Source organism: Mustela lutreola, chromosome 18 (genome assembly GCF_030435805.1).
Source record: "Mustela lutreola isolate mMusLut2 chromosome 18, mMusLut2.pri, whole genome shotgun sequence".
Taxonomy (NCBI): domain Eukaryota; kingdom Metazoa; phylum Chordata; class Mammalia; order Carnivora; family Mustelidae; genus Mustela; species Mustela lutreola.
Genome location: NC_081307.1, coordinates 26,252,766 through 26,271,035, shown reverse-complemented (window position 1 = coordinate 26,271,035; position 18,270 = coordinate 26,252,766). Strand labels below are relative to the sequence as shown.

General features: G+C 36.7%; 2 protein-coding genes across 3 annotated transcripts in view; one reads left to right on the top strand and one right to left on the bottom strand.

Moving 5' to 3' along the window:
- Window positions 1-18,270, top strand: part of GTF2E2 (general transcription factor IIE subunit 2) — a 67,725-nt gene that overhangs the window by 10,791 nt on the left and 38,664 nt on the right. For both annotated transcript variants that reach the window (XM_059156337.1, XM_059156338.1), the window contains exon 2: window positions 792-961. In XM_059156337.1, coding sequence (XP_059012320.1) covers window positions 796-961 — 166 coding nt within the window. In that variant the 5' untranslated portion in view covers window positions 792-795. The remainder of the gene's footprint in view (window positions 1-791; window positions 962-18,270) is intronic.
- Window positions 9,024-17,155, bottom strand: SMIM18 (small integral membrane protein 18). Its single transcript, XM_059156340.1, has 3 exons — window positions 17,092-17,155; window positions 9,965-10,046; window positions 9,024-9,571 (listed from the first exon to the last, which is right to left on the bottom strand). Exon 3 carries the CDS (start codon window positions 9,532-9,534, stop codon window positions 9,238-9,240), a length of 297 nt encoding a protein of 98 aa, XP_059012323.1. The 5' UTR covers window positions 9,535-9,571; window positions 9,965-10,046; window positions 17,092-17,155; the 3' UTR covers window positions 9,024-9,237.

Sequence of the window (18,270 nt, the reverse complement as noted above, 5' to 3'; positions counted from 1 at the left end):
ATGACCTGAGCCGAAGGCAGACACTTAACTGGCTGGGCCACCTAGGCACCTCACATATTTGGGTACTTTAAAATTTTTTTTGTCTGATTGCTGCATCTGGTACTTCCACCACTGTGTTGAATAAAAGTGGGGAGAGTGGATATCTTTTTCTTATTTTTGATCTTAGAGGAAAAGCTTTTACATTTTAACCATTGAGTATGATGTTAGCTTTGAGTTTTTCATATTTGGTGTTCATTATGTTGAGGTATGTTCCCTCTAAACCCACTTTGTTGAGAGTTTTTATCCTAGACAGATTTTTATTTTTTCACATGCTTTTTCTGTATTAAGATGATCATATTGTTGGGGGAAATTAATTTTAATGTTTTATTTAACCTAGTGTATCCAAATTATTATCCCATCAACATGTAAACAATCTAAAATATCTCATCAGTAATTCTAAAAGTTTTTTGAACTATGCCTTGTAAATCTGGTGTATATTTTACACTTAAAGTACATCTCAACTCTGGCCCCATTTCAGGTGTTCCATAGGTACATGGGACTAGTGACTCTCATACTGGGCAGTGCAGCTCTAGAGCTTTAGAGAATAATTCTGTTTCTCTTTACTAGTGGCTAGCTCAGTGCCTGACACACAGTAGATACTAAGTGAAGATTTTTAAGTGAATGAATACAAGTTCCAATAGAGAACTAATAGTAAATGTAATTTTGTTTGGAAGTAATTCTTGGGACCTATGGATTTGGCCTATAGGTTTGAGTGGTTAGAATGTGTATTAAAAATACTTATATCTTTGCAGAATTATGGATCCAAGCCTGTTGAGAGAACGGGAGCTGTTCAAAAAACGAGCTCTTTCCACTCCTGTAGTAGAAAAACGTTCAGTATCTTCTGAATCATCATCATCCTCATCAAAGAAGAAGAAAGCAAAGCTAGAACATGGAGGATCATCGGGCTCTAAACAGAATTCTGGTTAGTAAAATTGACTTTAGGACTATCCAGTTTTTATTTTTTTAGGAAACCATTTAGTCATGGCAAGTTCATTTTTCCAGTTCAACATTTGTATTTATTGGTAGACACTTGTTCATGTATAAGGGAATGTGATGATAAGAGAATATATTGTTCTTAAGATGTTAATAGTCTTGTCTTATAGTTAGAATTTAGGTTATTCTCTTTGCAGAGAATGACTTTGTTGAAGTTTATTTTATATACCATATATTTCACTTGTTTTATATGTACAGTTCAAAGATTTTTAGTAAATTTGCTGAATTTTGCGCCTATTAATATAATCGTATTGTAGAACATTTCCATCATCCCCGAAAGATACTTTGTGCTCATTTACGATCACTTCTTGTTCCCACCCCAGCTGCAGATAACCATTAGTCTACTTTCTGTCTCTGTATGTTTGCTTTTTCTGGACATTTCATATAAAGGGAATTGTATAATGTGTAGTCTTAGTCTGTGGCTTCTTTTACTTAGCATTTATTGAGATGATCTTTTTGTTGTTTATGCTGTTAACATGGTATATTACATTAGCTGATTTTTCAGATGTTGAACCAACCCTTGCTTTCTTGGAATAGATCATATTTGGTTGTGGTGTATGATTCTTTTTATTTGCTATGGGATTCAGTTAGCTGGTATTTTTTTCAGGATTCATCTGTTAGTACTTTATTTTGCCCTTATTGCTGAAGAGTAATCCATGTATGGGTATACTACAAACCATGATGAATGGTTATCCATTCATCATTTAATAGACATTTGGATTATTACTAGTTTTTGACTATTATGAATAGTGCTGCTATGAACATTAATGTACAGGCTTTTGTGTGGACTTACTTTCTTTTCTCTTGGATGGAGAACATAAGAGTGGAACTTTGGAGTCATGTTGTAAATTTATTTTTAACTTTTCAAGAAGCTACCAAAATGGCCATATAGTTTTACATTCTCACCATCAGTACATGAGGGTTCTTTGACAGACGGAGATCACAGGTAGGCAGAGAAGCAGGCAGAGAGGAGGAAGCAGAGAGCCCGATGCAGGGCTTGATCCCAGGACCCTGAGATCATGACCTGAGCCAAAGGCAGAGGCTTTAACCCACTGAGCCACCCAGGCACCCCATTTTTTTCCATTCTTATTAAGACTTGTTATTTCTTGTCATTTTGATTATAGCTATTCCAGTGGTTGAAAAGTAGTATCATTGTGTGTTTTAATATTCTATTTGAGAGAGTACACACCAGTCGTGGGGGTTGGAGGGCATTGGGCAGAGCAGGGAGCCTGAGGTGGAGCTTGATTCCAGGATCCTGAGATCATGATCTGAGCCAAAGGCAGGGAGATGTTTAACTGATGGAGCCATGCAGGCACCTGTCATTGTGATTTTAACATTCAGTTCTGTAATGGTTAATGATATTGAGCATCATTTAATTTGCTTATTAGCCATTCCTGGGTCGTCTTTGGTAAAATGTTTATTCAGATTTTTTGCCCACTTAAAAAAGGTTTCATTGTTTTTTTCCTATTGGTTTATAAGTGTTCTTTATATATTCTGGATACAATTTTACTTATTTATTTATTAGAGAGCATAACAGGGGGAGGGGCAGAGAGAGTGCAGGCAGACTCCCGCTGAGCACAGAGCCTCTCGTGGGACTTGAACCCAGGACCCAAGATGAAGACCGGAGCCAAAGTCAGACACTTAACGGACTGAGCTACCCAGGTGCCCCTAGATACAATTTCTTTTTTTTTAATATATATATATTTTTAAAGATTTTATTTATTTATTTGACAGAGATTACAAATAGGCAGAGAGGCAGGCAGAGAGAGAGAAGAGGAAGCAGGCTCCCTGCTGAGCAGAGAGCCTGATGTGGGACTCGATCCCAGGACCCTGAGATTATGACCTGAGCCGAAGGCAGCAGCTTAACCCATTGAGCCACCCAGGCGACAATTTCTTGATCGAATGTCACTTATGTTCTAAGTGTGTCATATCTAAGAAATCTTTGCCTAACCCAGGATCATGAAAATTTACTCCATCTCTTTTTTTAGGTTTTTAATTTTTTTTGGTAATGTTTTGTTGTTTTTAATGTGTAAGTCTTACACTTATTTTATTATATTTATTCCTAAATATTTTATTATTTTTGATATTGTGAATGAAATTGTTTTCTTAATTTTAATTTTTGAATTGTTCATTGCTAGTATATAAAAATACAATAGATTTTTTTTTCTTTATTTGAGATAGAGCGAGTGAGAGAGAGAGCACAAGTTGGAAGGGGAGCAGACAGAGGAGGAGGGAGAAGCAGACTCCCCACTGAGCAGGGAGCTCAATGCAGGGTTCAGTCCTGGGATCGTGACCTGAGCCAAAGGCAGACACTTAACTGACCAAGTCACCCAGGCGCCCCTATAGTAGATTTTTTAAAAAGATTTTATTTGAGGGCACCTGGGTGGCTCAGTGGGTTAAGCCGCTGCCTTCGCCTCAGGTCATGATCTCAGGGTCCTGGGATCGAGTACTGAGTCGGGCTCTCTGCTTGGCAGGGAGCCTGCTTCCTCCTCTCTCTCTCTGCCTGCTTCTCTGCCTACTTGTGATCTCACTCTGTCAAATAAATAATAAATAAAATCCTTAAAAAAAAAAAGATTTTATTTGAGAGAGAGCAAACAAGGGAGCGCAAGATATGGAGTGAGAGGGGGGAGGGCAGAAGGGGAAGCCGACTCCCTGCTGAGCAGGATCTTGGGATCATGACCTTAGCTGAAGGCAGATGCTTAACCAGCTGAGTGACCCAGGTGCCTCAGAAATACAGTAGTTTTTGGGACACCTTGGTAGCTCAGTTGGTTAAGCAGCTGCCTTCTGCTCAGGTCATGATCCCAGTGTCCTGGGATCGAGTCCCACATCGGGCTCCTTGCTCAGCAGGGAGCCTGCTTCTCCCTCTGCCTCTGCCTACCTCTCTGCCTGTGCTCGCTCGCTCTCTCTCCCTCTATCCCTGACAAATAAATAAATAAAATCTTAAAAAAAAAAGAAAAAAGAAATACAGTAGTTTTTTGTACATTGATCTTGTATTCTGCAACCTTGCTGAACTTGTTCATTCTTTCTAGGTTATTTGTGTGTGTGTGTGTGTGTGTGTGTGTGTGTTGTGTTGTGTGTATGTGTGTGTGTGTGTATGAATTCCATAGGATTTTTTTTACATGCAAGATTATGTCATATGTGAATAAGGATGGATTTATTATGTCCTTTCCAGTGTGAATGCCCTTCCTTCTTTCCTTCCTTCCCTCCTTTCTGCCCTGGACTGGCTAATAGAATGTTGAATACAGGTGGTGAGAGTGAACATCTTTGCCTTGTTCCTGATCTTAGGGGAAAGGCAGTCAATCTTCCTCCTTAATGCATGATCTTAGATGCATGGATTTTGTAGATGCCCATTATCAGGGCAAACTAGTTTGTTGAGAGTTTTGTTTTTTGTTTGTTTGTTTGTTTTTAAAGATTTATTTATTTGAGAGAGAGAGAGAGAGAGAGGGCACAAGCAGGGGGAGAGGGAGAAGCTGACCTGGAGATCATGACCTGAGCTGAAAGTAGATGCCTAACCATCTGAGCCACCCAGGTACCCCCAATTGTTGAGAGGTTTTAATCTTAAATGGGTATTGGAGGTTGTCAAATGCTTTTTCGTCATCTTTTGAGAAGATCATGTTCTTGTTTTTTATTAATAATACATTAATTGATTTTTCAGATGTTAAACCAGTCTGGCATTCTTAGAATAAATCCTACTTGGTCATGATGTATAATCCTTTTTATTTGTTGTGGAATTTCAGATTGCTGGTATTTTGTACAGGAGTTTTGTATTTGCATTCATGAGGGTAGGGTTTGTAGTTTTTTTGTGATGCCTGTCAGGGTGTTTCTGGCCTCATAAAATGATTGGTGAAGTGTTCTTTTTTCCACTGTTTTCTGGAAGAGTTTGTGAAGGTTTGATACATTTTTCTCTTTAAATATTTGGTAGAGTTCACTAGTGAAGCCACTTGGGCTGTAAAGCTAGTCACAGGGCTGTACCCAGCTTTCCTCTGTGGGAAGCTCTTGTAGAAATTCTTTTTTAAAATTTTTTTTTTAAAGATTTTATTTATTTATTTGACAGAGAGAGATCACAAGTAGACAGAGAGGCAGGCAGAGAGAGAGAGAGGGTAGCAGGCTCCCTGCTGAGCAGAGAGCCCGATGCGGGACTTGATCCCAGGACCCTGAGATCATGACCTGAGCTGAAGGCAGCGGCTTAACCCACTGAGCCACCCAGGCGCCCCTCTTGTAGAAATTCTTAAAGATATATTCAGATTATTTGTTATCTGCTTAAGTTAATTTTGGTGCTTTGTATCTTTTTAGGAGTTTTTCCATTCCATTATCTACACTGTCTAAACTTTTTCAAAGTATTTCCTTGGAATCCTTTGATTTCTGTAAGGTCAGTAATGATAACCTTCCCTCTTTTATTTCTGATTTTAGGAATTTGTGTTTTATTTTGTTGATCTTTTCAAAAGATCAACTTTGGTTTTATTTCTTTCTTTCTTGTGTTTTTCTTTTTTTTTTAAATTTTTTCTACTTCACCATTATTTTCTTTCTTCTACTTATTTTGGGTTTAGTTTAGTCTTAAGACCATTACCTTTTAAACAACAAGGTCAGTCCAGTGTAATTCACAAGAAACTATTTAACTGCCAAAAAATGCAGCAATAGTAATCTTCATGGATGTCATTTTGTTAAATATTTTGCAAGCTGTTTTACTAATTGATGTTAAAGTAGAAGTAATCTTTTTATCAGGTAGGACTCTCAGTCTTATTAGCACATACATTAAGTTGATTTTGTCTTCATTCCAGTGAAATGTACATTGAATTAATTCATAGTACCTTTGTAGTACACTGTTTAAACATTAGCACAGACCCAGTCTTAGGCCTAGTTTCTTTGATCTGGTTAAGAATATCTTTGCTCCTAGCAGCAGCTCTTTCTGCCCAGGGGTCTTGTTCTCAAGCTTTAATAAAACTGCCTTTTGGCACATGCGCGCACACACACACACACAATCTTTGCTCCTCCTAAATAACAAAATTCAACCAAATAATTAAGATCTAATTGGCCTTATGAAATGATCTATGAATCAGCAGCATCCCATTTAGCAAATAGAGAGGCAATCCAAGGAATTGTGCAAAATGGAAGGTTCTTTTCCTTTGTTTTAAAAATTTTGTTTATTTATTTGGCAGAGACCGTGAGAGAGGGAATATAAGCAGGGGGAGTGGGCGGAGGGAGAAGCAGGCTTCCTGCCAAGCATGGAGCCTGATGCAGGGCTCCATCCCAGGACCCTGGGATCATGACCTGAGCCCAAGGCAGCTGGTTAAGGACTGAGCCACCGAGGTGCCCAGCAAAATGGAAGCTTTTTATAGAAGGAGGGCAAAGGCAGGAAAGTTATTAGCAAAAGAAAAGGACTGTTCTAGGCCAGGCCTTTTCTAGGGAGAAAAGCCAGGGGTTTTATGCAGATGACCTCATCTTTCTTTGGGGGATGGGGAAGGGTGCTCGTGGCATACTCATTGGCATTGATTGAAAAATTCCTGACTGACCAGATAAGACTACATTTCTGAGGGAGTTTGAAACTGCAGTTAAATTATGTATAAAACACCAATTTTGGAATTTGGTCAAAGTGACACTAATTTGGGCCACCTTTTTTTTTTTTTTTTTTTTTTAAACAGTACGAAATCTCACTGTGTCTTAAAAACGACAAAGATTTGTTGTTTCTGTTTCATACCACATATTTATCATGTATTGGCAAGGCTCTTGGCTCTTTAGTTACTCAGAGGACCCAGGCTGATAGAGTAGCCGATATTTCAGATGTTTTTGGTCTCAGTGCCAGAGGGAGAAGGAACTCTGGAATATCTTACCTGTCAGTTAAAATTCTCTTTCCTGATGGTAAGAGCTTACTTTTCTCTCACAACTCATTGTCTAGAACTAGTCACAGGGCTGTACCCAGACACATGGGGTCCCAAGTGCTCTAAGAAGGAAGAGCAGGAATTCCTGGGTGTAAACACTGAAGACTACTGTACCATCCTAGACCGGGTCAGTACCAGTGGATTGTCTGATTAGGTGCTTACAGGGTTTCCTGGCTTAACTTCTTTAGACTACTCTTTCTGTACAGCAATCTGTGATTTTTCTAATCATCAGTCTGATGATATCACTGTCTTTAGGCTGATCATCATTGCTTTTCAGATGAAGCCCGTCTTTTCCTGCTTTCTATATGCCCTACCTGATCTGGTCTCCATTACCTTTTATACCCATAGCTCACTGTTTTTCTTATACTCTGTCCTAGTGATACTTTCCTGTAGCTCCTTTAACATGCTTTACTCCCTTTTACCTCATGACTTTTGCCTACATTATGTCCTCTTCCTGGAATATTCTTTCTTAGCTCCTTCCCTCTTTCCTTTGGTTAACTCCTGTTCCTCTTTTAGGTTGCAGCTTAAGTCATATTATTTCTACTGTCCTATTTGAATTCAGTGCTTAGCCTTTGATTCCCAAAGCACTCATTATTTTTGACAAAGCTGTGTCATAGTAATTGCATGATTACTTGTTTGCCATCGTAACCCAATCTGTCACACATAGAGGCACTCAATACATATTTGTGGAATGGTTAAATACATTACAGCATAAGGTAGGAAAAGTTAGTAGTGCCCATTATCAAGAAATTTAGCAATTAAAGATATGTATGCTTCCCATTTGTGGCAAGGACTCCAGAGTTTGTGGTTTATGAAAATGTGGTTTTAACGGTGCTCAGAATATCTCCTGGTTACCAAAGTACTTTGCATACCAGTTTTTGCAAGTCCTTTGAAATTTGGTTACATTATTTGCGTTTATTTCTAAGGATAGAAAGAGAAAACATTTTGTGGAAAAGTGATTCCAAACTGACAGGGTTCTCTAAGTTGAAAATGACAGATAAGTATTTTTCTTTTTAAGATTTATCAGAGAGAGAGAGAGAGAAAGAGAAAGGGAGAGCTGGGGGAGGAGCAGAGGGAGAGAATCTTTTAAGGAGACTCCCTGCAGAGCCCCCCGTGGGGCTCCATCCAGACCCATGAGATCACGACCTGAGCAGAAATGGAAGAGTCAGACGCCCAACCGACTAAGCCACTCATGCGCCCCCAGATGTTTATTTTTCATTTCCTGTATCAAATATTTTCTCTTTCCTTAATTGTACCTTAATTTTCAGTAGTTTCTTAATAAGCTAAGTTGATTTATCATATTTAAAAGTGTTATTTCCATTTTTTGTTATTTTTGAGTAATGCTTTTAAAAATCTCTTTGTATCTTGAGCTTTTTCCTTTTGAACGAATTTGTCAGGGTGAATTTCCAGGAATGTTATTTCTTGCTAAGTGCAGTTGTGGTGGTTTAGAGCATGCTTAGGTTTGCTCATGGGTCCTGGCAAAACAGTGTTTGGGGAATGAAATACAATATCTGTATAGCTCTTGTAATTCTAAGAAATAAAACTACAGTGTTTCTTAATAGGTGTTATATGGTCCTGTTTTTCACCTTCTTTGGGGGTTAGTCTTTTCAGCATTGGGTATCTTAGCCCTTGAGAATATGGGTATCTTAGCCCTTGAGAATAAACTCAGGAAATACAACTTAGACGGTATGCTAGTAAGTTTTAGTTTGAAAATAGCCTGGCCGTTGTTAAACCATGTGTTTCTTATTAAATGGTAAGGCAGTTTTATGAAAATTTTATGCACGTACACTTGTGATCTTTCTATTTTGAGACTTTTTCCCACACTAATCCCTAAATAAAACTTAAGTCTTTAAAAAATGTATAAGTTGTCCTCAGTAACCTAGAATATACTTCTTTTTAATAAGTAGGGATTTTATGTATAAGTGGAATTATTTACTTTGGACTTAGGTAAACATTTTTATTACCCAAACACATGGAGGGAAGTTTATTTTTTAGTCCACATGGTTTGTTTAGATCAGGGTTATTTGATCTTGCTGATGTTTCTGGCTTACCTTTTGTTGCTTAATATTGAAATCTGGGAATCTTTTACCCAGTTTTTGAATTATCATTTTAAATAGATTGGTAACTTACACTTGTGAAGTTTTACTGTACATTTAATGAAAGGGATACACACACACAAAGTGCATATTTGACTTGTTTTTCCCTTCTTTTAGAAATCTTTTAATCACTCAGAGTCAATTTTCATAATAACAGTTGGCCTCAGAAAATTTTCCTTTTTTCTCAGTAGTTGAAGGCTGTTTTCAGAGATTTTGTTCATCTTAGTAGAGTGCTAGACCACTTCAATTTCACGTTTTCTGATGTTGTCCATCATACTTCTAAGAGGGTTAGGTTCACTTTTCAAGTCTTTCACAGTTTTGTTTTTTACACAGCAGCAACAGTCAAGCACTTCATAAAGGAAAGCCAACACCACTAAAGATACCACTGTAAATATAAATAAAAGCAGAATGACAAAGCAGGCAGTGTTCCAGTTATCATGAAAAGGGTAAATTTTTTGAACTTGAAAACCAAGGTATTGATAAACAGATGTAGTGGTTTCATTCCAGAGGCTGGAGGTCAGGGAGGCCATTCTTAGGGATTCTACTTCTTGTATTGCTCTTTTGAATCTGCAAAAAGGTAAAAAATGAATATATGTAACCAAATTCTAAAGATTAGTCAATTTAAGTCTTAGTACTAATATTTGATGGTAAATTTTTGTAGGTAACATGAGTCATCTTATTTTCTGCCAGAATTAAATGCCCAAATGATATTTTTGAATTTTTTCTGTATTTTATGGCCATATACTCTATAAACTATATTGTATATTTATGTGTGTCATTTGCTGGACAAATATGTTTAAGATTTCTATATAGAGGTTAATTGTTAATAGAAGTGGAAAAAAAGAAGCTGAATTGGTTTAAAATTTGACTAAAGCAGTGGTCAGTGATCTGTTAACTACAAAAAATTGTATTTTAACATGGTGGTCTTCAAACTGCCTCCTGAAGAGCTTTTCTCATTACCTGTGTGGCTCCTTCTCAGCTTGTTGGCTCAGTGTATCTCTCTCTCCTATTTCCAGTCTTTTAAACTTCAAGGACAGGTGACCTGAATCAGAAAATAGTGGCTGAGTGAAAAATATTAAAAGAAAGAAAAGCTAAATAATGGCAGTTTTCAGAATAAAGATAATAAAATTTTAGGTTTAAGTTGCCTAAGAAGAGACCTTAATCTTAGGATTTCTTTTTGTTGTGTATCTGATAGTGTTAACCGTTTCATATAGCCAGTCTATGGACATGAATATTTTAAACAGTATCCCAGATGTATTGATTAATAAATTATTATTCCATTTCACAAAATTAACCAGTGAATTAAAGTTCTTAGTATCCTTTTTTATCCTTTTTTTTTTTTTTTATTTTATTTATTTGTCAGAGAGAAATTAGAAGCATGGAGAGCTGCAGGCAGAACAGGCAGAGCAGGTAGAGGGAGAAGCAGGCTCCCTGCTGAGCAAGGAGCCTAATGCAGGGCTTGATCCTAGGACTCTGGGATCATGACCCAAGATGAAGGCAGATGCTTAACCAACTGAGCCACCCAGGCATCCCAGAGTTTTAGTATCTTGCATTAAGTTTTGCTCTTGTTGACTTGATACTTGTTAGACCTTACATGGCACCAGAAGGATTGAAGATCTTATTACCTTGATCCTTCAGAAGTGTCCTTTAAAATTATTTTAAGAAATTATAAAATGCTTTTATACTAAGAAAATTTTGGAAATAAGAGGAAAAAATTCCACTTTGTTAATTCATTCACTATTGTAGTTTGCTTTATTTTATTAAAGAAATGACTTAGTTTGCATGATTTTTCTTTACTACATAGTTGTGAGTAGATTTTCATTCATTCTTATAAACAGATGTTTATTGATTACCTACTGTGTACCAAATAGTTTTCTAAGTGCTGGAGATACTTGTGTGTGTGAGTACGTTTCTTTCTTTCTTTCTTTCTTTCTTTTTTTTAATATTTTATTTATTTAATTGACTGAAAGGAACAGCGAGAGAGAGGGAACACAGCAGGGGAAGTGGGAGAGGGAGAAGCAGGTTTCCCTCAGAGTGGGCAGCCCAATGCAGGGCTCGATCCCAGGACCCTGGAACCATGACCCGAGCCAAAGGCAGACGTCTAACTGACTGAGCCACCCAAGTGCCCTGTAAATAAATAAATCTTTAAAAAAAGAAAAGTATGATGAACCCCTGTATGCTCATAATATAGCTTCAATTATCACTTCATCAATACCCATTTGCTTCCACCTGTAGACTATTTTGAAGGAAACTGTAGACATCATCACTTCATCTACACATATTCAGTGTATATCCCTTAAAAGGTGAGGATTCTGTTTTTAAACATAACCACATTATCATTTTCATACCAAAAAAAGATGAAAAAGTGACTTTAAAAAACCCAACTCTGTAACTTTAAAAAACCCAAAGCCATCATTTGTTTTCTTTATAAATGTAATTTTAAAACTTTGACATTAATAAGTTAATATTTTCTAAGGTTTTTGTTTGTTTTTATCTATTTTTAAGTAAAGTCTGTGCCCAGCATGGGGCTTGAGTTCACAATCCCGAGATCTGGGTCACATGCTTACTGACTAAGCCACCTAGGCACTCACATGTTACTGTTTTTATCTTAGATCACATTTGCTTGGCAATAGCTTCACCTCTCTGGATGGACTTGGTTTCTTCTTTTGTGTATTTTGAAGGTTAAATCAGTGATCTGAGGTCAGAAGTAAAGGCTTAAATTTATTTGTTCTTTTTGGATTTAAGAATCCTTCAGCTTCATGGTTTGTGGTGATCCTTCATCTTGAAACAAGGGACAACAGACTAATGGACAATAATTGAATCAGTTGCTTTTATTAGTTTGGGGACTTACAAAAATACATTGTCTGCAATGCCAGTGTATGAGGAACTTCCCAGTATATTACAGTATTTTCAAACTATCTGGGGACTCTGCTTTTTAGAGTTACCCTCTTTTATCCCTTAAGTTTTTCTTTTCCTTAGTGTATTCTTAAGGAAAATGGGGCTGCTATGTTGCACACCTACAGGGAACACTATTCATACTGTACTGTAAGGTGCCATTCACATAGAATACGCTGTAGATGTTGCACCTTGGAGTCTAATGTGGATATCCTGATAGGCCACTCCTGCCAATTTCTGCAGTATTGCTGTTTCTGATTCTATAATATGCATGATTATATCCATGCATATAAGTAGTCAAGTAACCCATAGAAACTGACTCAAATGGAGAGAATATTAGTCCTTTTTCACCTAGTCTTCACAATAGCATAGTGATGGCTGTGTACACACACACAAATGCCTAAAAAATATTTAGTTTTGGAACTCCTTTAAAATTTTTAATATGACTACAATGTGGTATTCCTGGGAGGGGTAGCACACATTGTTATTTTTTACTTAAGTGTGAATAAGTTTCAGGTCTTTTCGAAAAAACAGCATATAGAGGAGGAGAGGAAGAATAGGATCTTGAAGAAATAGAGAACAGTGCCATTTATTGTATGGGTAGATAAAGAGCAGGGGAAGAATCACTGGAGGATCTATCTGATTTTACCTGGGCTAACCTAGGACATCTTCAGCATTGATGCAAATATTCCTTAGACTCTCTGTCTGTTCAGGCCTTTCAGGTTGATTCCTTTGTTGTTTCGTTTTATTAAGTAATCTCTACACCCAGTATGAGGCTTGAAGTCTTAAGCCTGAGATCAAGAATCACATGCCATGTGCCTGACTGAGCCAGCCAGGTGCCCCAGCTTGGTTACTTTTTAAAATCTGGGAATTTCTTTCCACATTATGTCCCTGAAATTAGTTTAATGTAGGGGCACGTGGGTGGCTCAGTGGGTTGAGCATCCAGCTCTTGGGTTCAGCTGAGGCTCTCATTTGTGAGAATGAGCCCCGAGTGGGGGGCTCTGCACTCTGTGGAGAGTCTGCTTGGGATTCATTCTTTCTCTCTCTCTCTCTCTCTCTTTCTCTGTCTCCCAAGTAAATAAATCTTAAAAAAAAATTAGTTTAATATACTTTTTTTTTTTTTTCTTAAAGATTTTATTTATTTATTTGACAGAGATCACAAGCAGGCAGAGAGGCAGGCAGAGAGAGAGAGAGGAGGAAGCAGGCTCCCTTTTGAGCAGAGAGCCCGATGCAGGGCTCTCTCCCAAGACCCTGGGATCATGACCTGAGCCGAAGGCAGAGGCTTTAACCCACTGAGCCACCCAGGCACCCCAGTTTAATGTACCTTATTAATTAATGTTAACTTAAAATGTCATTTCATTATTGAGTTCAGAAATTTTATAGTCATTCTCCTTTTTTACATTCTAATAATCTTAAATAAAAATGAAAAACTTCACTAATAATCCTGTCTCCCTAACATATCAAACTTTTGTTTCTTTTCTTCTCGAAATTGACTGTATAAATCTGTAACTCATACCTGGTTGAAATTATACTGAAGTTATTACTTTGTATTTTAACTCTTTATGAGTAGGGATTTCTTTTGTATTGACTTTAAAACTGAGGAGAGGTTGTAAAGACTAATAAAAGTTTCTATTTCAAAATGAAATTTTAGGGGCGCCGGGGTGGCTCAGTGGGTTAAGCCTCTGCCTGCAGCTCAGGTCCTGATCTCAGGGTCTTGGGATCGAGCCCCACATCGGACTCTCTGCTCAGTGGGGAGACTGCTTTTCCCTCTCTCTCTGCCTGCCTCTCTGCCTATTTGTGATCTCTGTCTGTCAAATAATTAAATAAAATCTTTTTTTAAAAAATGAAATTTTAGAATTACTGGAAAGTTGGTTTAAGGGATAATAAATATTCTATTTATTTTTGAGGTACAAGTGAACTGCTTAAAATTTTTGACATTATATTCTATTTCTCAAAGGAGATTTATTTGTGAGAGAGAGTGAGAGTGCACACACGCGCATGCGTGCAATTGTCAGATATGGGAGGTACAGAGGGAGAAAGAATCCCAAGTAGACTCCCCACCGACCAGGGAGCCAACTTGGGGCTTGATCCCATGACCCTGAGCTGAATGAAATTCAGGAGTCAATGTTCAACCCACTGAGCCTCCTAGGTGTCCCCATATTTTATTTATTTTTGAGGTACAAGTGAACTGTTTAAAATTTTTTCAAGCCCTCTCATGCATCTCCCCCCACCAAAGTAGAGGGAGGAAAGGAAGGGATAAGGTGGGGCAGGCAGACAGCACAAACCAAATTCAGGTATTTGAAGTTAACTTGATCATGATCTGTTCTTCTTGTTAAAATTAGTATATCCATACAATTGATAATTGTGTGTGAATGAGGTAACTGTGGTGATACTGAAAGATTTCTAGGATCTGTTAAGTCAGAAAGACCAAGATGTAGGACAGTATGTATAAGAGAGGGGGAAGTAATATGCATTTTTATTTGCTTGATTCTGCACAAAAGTTTTGGAAGGAGTTATGTAAGAAATTAATAACAATGATTGCCTGTGTGGTTGGTTGGAGAGTAGAGCTGGGAACAGATCTGTGTGAGATTTCACAAGGTACATCTTGTAATAATTTCAGTTTTTGAACCATTTGAATATAGTACTTACCTAAAGCCCTAACTAATATACTTTAAAAGTATTTCTTGTCTTTGGTTTTATGTATCTGTTGTGTTACATTGTGTTATATATCTGTGTTTTCTATCTATTTGATACACTTACTGAGTTTTTTGGATTACTTCTAAAAAAAAGAATCAGTAAACTCTCATTTTGATTAGAAGTGTCTAAGCAGTTTAAGGAAGAGTATACCCGTGTTGTAAATGATGACAGTTTATGTTGTAAATGATGACAGTTTGCCTCTTAAGTGAGTGTATTGATAACTGATGAGCAACTCAAAACATTCAATCTTTAGTTAGCTTCTGGGCATATCTGAAAAAAGTAAACCATGAAATACAGAGTCATTTTGTACCTTAAATTTAATGTAGTTCATTCTTTTTAAGTACAGTAGAGCTCTAGCAATTTTTTGTGCTAAATTTAGAGTAAAATCTAAAACTTACTTTAATGGAGTAGACATAATTAGACATGCAGAAAGATGGTATTATTAGGATTCTCTCATATTCTAAGACTGTTTTTGGAATTAAAATACACATTATATCAAGTACCTGCTATAAACATGCTTTATGAAAAATAAGACTAAATGGTAAAAAAAAATCATGTGTATACTTTTTTTGGATCCCCACCCCTTTAACATTTCATTACAGAAATGGGGAGAGTTAAAATAAATACCATATTTTTGTTTGTTTTTATATATTCTCTTCACCTATTTTTCCTCCTATGTTCAGAAGATCCTAGTGAAATAATTATGGGGATAGGACTTCAAACTGTTCTGGAACCTTGAATTGTCGGATCAGAACAAGATTATGCTTTTGCTCTAATTATGGTAAAAGCCCTTGAGTTGAATTCTGTAGCATCTTTAAACATATAACTTTGAAATATGATCAGTTAATAATATTGGCATTTAAATATAGAGTGCTCACCCAGCCCTGGAGCTCTCTGAGATAGGCCATGCGTCTAGTCAGTTTGGTGAAAGAGCAGTAACCCTACATCTCTGCTAACTATAAATACATTACCAACAAATGTGAGCTGGTTATAGTGCCAATAATGGGGGGGGGGGCAGCGCTCTGTTTACAGTTTACCTGAAATTTTAGTTACAAGTTAACTGTTTTATTTGACAAGATGTGTTTATTTATCTGAGACTTCCTTTGGCTCCCATATACTTTGTACAGCAAGCAGGAATATTTTCTAGGTAATTAACCCCATTGTTCTGAACCTGGGGAAATTTAATTTCTTCTTACAGCAACCTTTAGGTTTTGTAATGAATGGTTTACTCATGCTGACTGAATGCTGAATAAGAAATAGAAGGAATAAAAATTATGAAAATAGTCTTTTAAAATTTAAATAGATTTATTAGCAAAGAAAAGGCAGAAGTTTGATCTTTAGGTCGGTATGTGTGGGTAATATCCTGGAACTCTGGCATTTACTAAATAATCATATTTTTCATGCTCGACTATTATAAAATTAGAAATTTGGTCAGTATTTCTAATTTTTAGTAGACATGAATAATTACTCTGGGCCATCAAAGTAATCTTATTACCTACCCTTGAAAGGTACCATACTTCCTCCCTTACCAGTTCTTCTTAAAACATATTTTTATTTTTTATGTAGTTTATCAGAAAGACTTGCTCTCTGTTTCTTTTGAGGAATCAGTTGAAGAATAATTTCAACATTATATTGAGATATGGTTATGAATATTTTGTGGCATATAAAAAGCGAAAGGCTGTTTAAGAAGGTTATTATTTAATAATAGAATGACTTGTGTATTACAGTAATAAAGATTTTAAAATTTAACCATAAATAATATGGTTTTAACTAAAATAAATAATATGGTTTTAACTAAAATAGTTATTTTAACTAAAATAACTATTTTAATTAAAATGTTAGGGAAGTCTTGAAGCTCTACAAATGATCTCTTTGGCTGTAGTATAATGCAGCCTATTTAATGATATCTTTACGGTCTTATTATTTTTATGTAAAAATCACAATCCTTACAGTTTCTTGGCATTCACTGCATCTACACTCAAAGTCAAATGAACAGTTTTAAACTATTTTCTCATATTTGTTAAAATATAACAAACTTTCCCGTAAGTAACCGCTTTTTACCAACCAATACAATTTGCACATACAGTCAGAAAGCTTTAGTCCAGGATTCGCTTTGAGTCTAGATTTTTCTTTAAGAAAAATCCTTTGTTAAGGCAACCAAACTGCTGAAATGAAATAACTCAGAAAAAATAAATTCGCAAGTAACCACTTAACATTAAATGTTTATCGTTTACTCTAAGGTCTGGATATAGATCAGGTTCATAGAAAATCTCATGAATTTTCCATAAGGCACAGATGGTAAGGGTGCTTATCAAATAGCACAAGGCAGTCTTCACATTTTCATAATAAAATCCTACCAAGCAGTGAAATGAATACATTGCTTTTTTTGGCCTTTCGTAGGAACAAAGCTTTCTGCTTAGTTTTTATAGTAAAATATTTTTATATTTCATCATAAGGACATGTATTACTAAATGAAAGAGATCGTATAAACCTACCTCTTGTCTGAAGGCTGCTGTTGAAGCGATGGTATCGTCTGTTTGTAATGCAGTCCAGTGCACATCCAAGATGGAGCTGTGCTTCTATTGGTTGAACCACAATGCAGCTGACAGTTGCCTCTTCGTTCATTTGCATTAAGTCCTGCCACCCTTAAGTGTAAATCATTCATAAACTTGAATAGAGCTGTCTGGGATATAAACTGTCACCTCTTTTTCTTGCCTTATTTTTTTTGTCCTTAAGCTAAATTTCTGCAGGGGAATTTGAGTTAGTAACAAACTGATGATTCCTTAGTGTTTAACCATAAAATTTCGGATCCTTCAGAGAGTATTTCTCTGCTGGAGCTAAAAAGAAATGTTGAGAGAGGTAGTAACCTAGGAAACAAACAGTCCAGGTTTACCAGCTTGATATTTCCTCTAGGAAGTGGGCATGAAATCTCATAAATGATATTTTCTTTTCATACTTGTGTTATATATAAATTTTGTCATCTGGAAGTGATTATTTCCATGTGGTGGTTTGAATTAGGAGAAATTCTAAGGGAAAAGAAAGGTTTTCAGCTCTACTAGTTGGGAGAGGTTTAGTTTTGGTAGGTATACCACCGATATTAAAAAAGCAGTCTGTGAAATTTGAATGGTAAAAACGGAATAGAAGGCACAGCATAGGGAATATAGTTAATGATATTGTAATAGTGTTTTATGGTGACAGCAGCTACACTTGTGGTGAGCATAGCATAATCTATAGAGAAGTTTAGTGACTATGTTGTACACCTGAAACTAATGTAGCATTGTTTGTCAGCTGTATTCAACAACAATAAAAAAAATTTTTTTTAAAGATTATTCATTTTATTTATTTGACAGACAGAGATCATGAGTAGGCAGAGAGAGAGAGAGAGGAGGAAGCAGGCTCCCCACTGAGCAGAGAGCCTGATGCAGGGTTGATCGCAGGACCCTGAGATCATGACCTGAGCCGAAGGCAGAGGCTTTAACGCGCTGAGCCACCCAGGCACCCCTAAATTTTAATTTCTTTCAAAATTTATTTATTTACTTTAGAGAGACTGAAAGCATCAGTGAGAAGGACAGAAGGCGAAGGAGAGATGATGTCAGGTAGACTCTACATGAAGCCTGAGACAGGGCTCGATCCCTGATCCTGAGATCATGACCTGGGTCAAACCAAGGATCAGC

Excerpts from the sequence above, each read along its gene's own strand:
- SMIM18 (XM_059156340.1), bottom strand. The coding sequence starts at position 9,534 with ATGGCCTCCCTGACCTCCAGCCTCTGGAATGAAACCACTACATCTGTT.